Source organism: Galeopterus variegatus, unplaced genomic scaffold (genome assembly GCF_000696425.1).
Source record: "Galeopterus variegatus unplaced genomic scaffold, G_variegatus-3.0.2 Scaffold2360, whole genome shotgun sequence".
NCBI lineage: Eukaryota > Metazoa > Chordata > Mammalia > Dermoptera > Cynocephalidae > Galeopterus > Galeopterus variegatus.
In genome coordinates, this window is record NW_007728471.1 from 75874 (window position 1) to 78589 (window position 2716).

The following is a 2716-nucleotide window of genomic DNA, read 5'->3' on the forward strand; positions in this document are numbered from 1 at the left end:
CCTCTAGTATTTGCTCACGCTCTGCCCTCTGTTGTAATCCTTTTTTCCCATCACCTGGATATCTTTTTCCACTATCACTCTGGAACGTTCAGTGTTAATGTCATTGTCTGCACGGAGTCCTCTCTGATCCTCAGACTAGGTCAGGCACCCACTCTGGACCCCCACAGTTCCCTGGGTTCCCCCTACCAGCTCTGCCTGCACTGAGTTGTCCCTGCCTGGGAATGAGTCTGTCTCCCCTACTGGACTGTGAGTCCCATGAGGGCGTGGACTGGGGCTGGCTTGGTCCCTGCTGTGCTGCTCAGAAAATACCAGCTAAATGAAATAATGGATGGATAGGTGGGTGGAAGGATCAACTAATGGTGGTTCCCTGATCCAGCAGATTATGTCAAATCTCTTTGTTCTGTGCCCCCACAGGCCTATAGCAACATTTTGGCCATAGATAATTTTTAAAAAGTAGCTCATATTTTGAGTGCTTACCATGCCTTTCAGATCTCAGCTCAGACTGCCCCCCTCTGTGAAGACTTCCTGACCTCATCCGTGTCCCTGGGTTAGATGTCACCTCTGAGCTCCCAAGCTGCCATTACCCTGCCCACTCTGGGTCATTGTTGTTTGGACTGTGATCCTGAGAGAGCACAGCCAGGATTGTCTTGGTCACCACTGTGTCCCCCGAACTGCCCAGCAGTGGGCTGGACATTGGATAGGTGCTCAAGGAATTGTGTATTAATGAATAAATGAAAGGAGGAAAGGCTGGCTGGCTGCGGTCTTCTGGCTGGCTACTCATTTCTCTGTTTTCCCCCTACAGCTCTCTTCCTCCAGGAACCCTGCCTGATCTCAATCTCACAATTATTTAATATCTCTTCCCCCAGATATTCATGATGTTGGTTGGGGTGCTCTCCTTTTCCCATGCACCCCACTCCTGGAAGCCTTCCCTACTGCCCCAGGTTGGATGAGGTACCCCTCTGTTTTCCCCCAGTGCTCTGGGCTTCCCCATCCCAGCCTACCTGCTCTGGTTGTCCCTGTCTGGGGATGGATCTGTATCCCCCACTGGACTGTGAGCCCCAGGAGGGCAGGGCTGGGGCTGTCTAGTCCCTCCTGTGTCCCAGCACTGCTCAGCACAGGATGTGGTCCAGAGCAGGTGCTCAGTAAATGTTCATTACATGAATGATTAAATGAATAATCTTCATCGTACATTGACATGCTTTGTATAACATTTTTTGGCATCACTACCTCTTTATATATTTTGGAAAAAAGCAGCATATATGTGTCTGAGAAAATGACTTATTCAGTTACAAATAGCATGTGGTACATAATATTCCCTCTCTCTCCCCTAGTCTACAGCCCAAGGGCAAGGACCACAGGTACATCACTGCTCGCTTGCTATCTGCTGGACCCTGGGCTAAGGTTGTCACATATGTTAGTTCATGTCATCCTCACAACAGCCCCATGAGGCTGGTACTATTTTTGGCTCATTCTTGGAGGGGGAACCTGAGACTCAGAGGGGAAGACCAATGTGGTCACAATCTCTGGTGGGGGGCGGTGGCTTTGCTGGGATCTCTATCCATCTTCCACTCCCACAGAGAAGCTGGCCCCACCCACCATTACAGCCTCCATGGTGGCACCCGTGGAGTTGCAGGAATCGGTGACCCTAAGCTGCCAGTGTCCTAGCATCAATGCCATGTTCCAGTGGTACATCGACAAGGAGCTGATGGTGAGTAGTAGGCAGCTGGAGCTGTCCCTGGACCAGCGGAGCCCAACCACCCACCAGGTGTCGCAGAGCAATTTGGGACCGTGCCAGTGTCAGGCCAAGAACCCTGCCATCACCAGACTCATCCACTTTGCCTGACAGGTTGTGCTGTGGGATACAGGACCCAGAGACAGGGTTATAAAGGCAGGACCAGTCATAGGCATCTGCATCTTTATAAAGCTTAAATTGGGTTCTGTCCGTCTCCTCCTCACATCCCTTCTGTGGCTGCCTAGTGCCCTCAGGAGGAAGTCTGAGCTCCTGAGCCCAGGCTGCAAGGCTACAAGGCCCTGCAGATCCGCGCAGCCTCCTTTCTCACCGCTCCTAGTGCGGAATGGTCTTGCTTGCCACCAGGGCTTTGCACGGTGTTCTTTCTTCCTGGCTGCCCTCTGACCGTTTGCCTGAATAACTACTCCCTCCTGCAGGGAGCCCTTGCTGAGCCCCCAAGTTGGATCAGATGCCTCCTCTGGCTCCCCCGACCCACTTTGTCAACTCCAGGTCATTCTGTCTGGGATAGGTTTGTCTCCCCTACTGGACTGAGAACGTGTGAGAGCAGGGTCAAGCCTATGTGGGTCTCTGGGGTGTCCCCAAACCTAAAACAGTGCTTGGCACATAGTAAGGGCTCAAACAATGTTTCATGAATAAATGGATAAATCTACTCTCTCTGGGAGACGTGTCTGTCTCCTGGGTAGAGACGGTGCTGGAAACAGCTCTGCGGTCTTTGAAGTCCTAATGCCTCCTGCTCCACGTTGTTCCGTATTGAGCACCGAACACGAGGAGTCTTCAGAAAGCTCATGGGAAGATTTGTGTTACCTTTTAATTCCAGTTTTCCATAAACTTTTTGAAGTACCCTCGTCTATGTTGGGCACTGATGTAGACATAGTCCCTGCCCTTAAAGAATATGCAGACAAGTGCCGAGCCCACCAGCCCTGGGGCGGGGCGAGCCGTCCGCCAACCACGGGGCGGGGCGAGCCG

At 52.1% G+C, this 2716-nt stretch overlaps 1 protein-coding gene across 1 annotated transcript in view; it reads left to right on the plus strand.

Annotated features, from left to right (window-relative positions):
• LOC103597603 (carcinoembryonic antigen-related cell adhesion molecule 21-like) overlaps positions 1 to 2716 on the plus strand; it is a 33542-nt gene that overhangs the window by 29019 nt on the left and 1807 nt on the right. The window contains exon 3 of the mRNA XM_008581469.1: positions 1578 to 1708. Within this exon, the coding sequence (XP_008579691.1) occupies positions 1578 to 1708 (131 nt within the window). The remainder of the gene's footprint in view (positions 1 to 1577; positions 1709 to 2716) is intronic.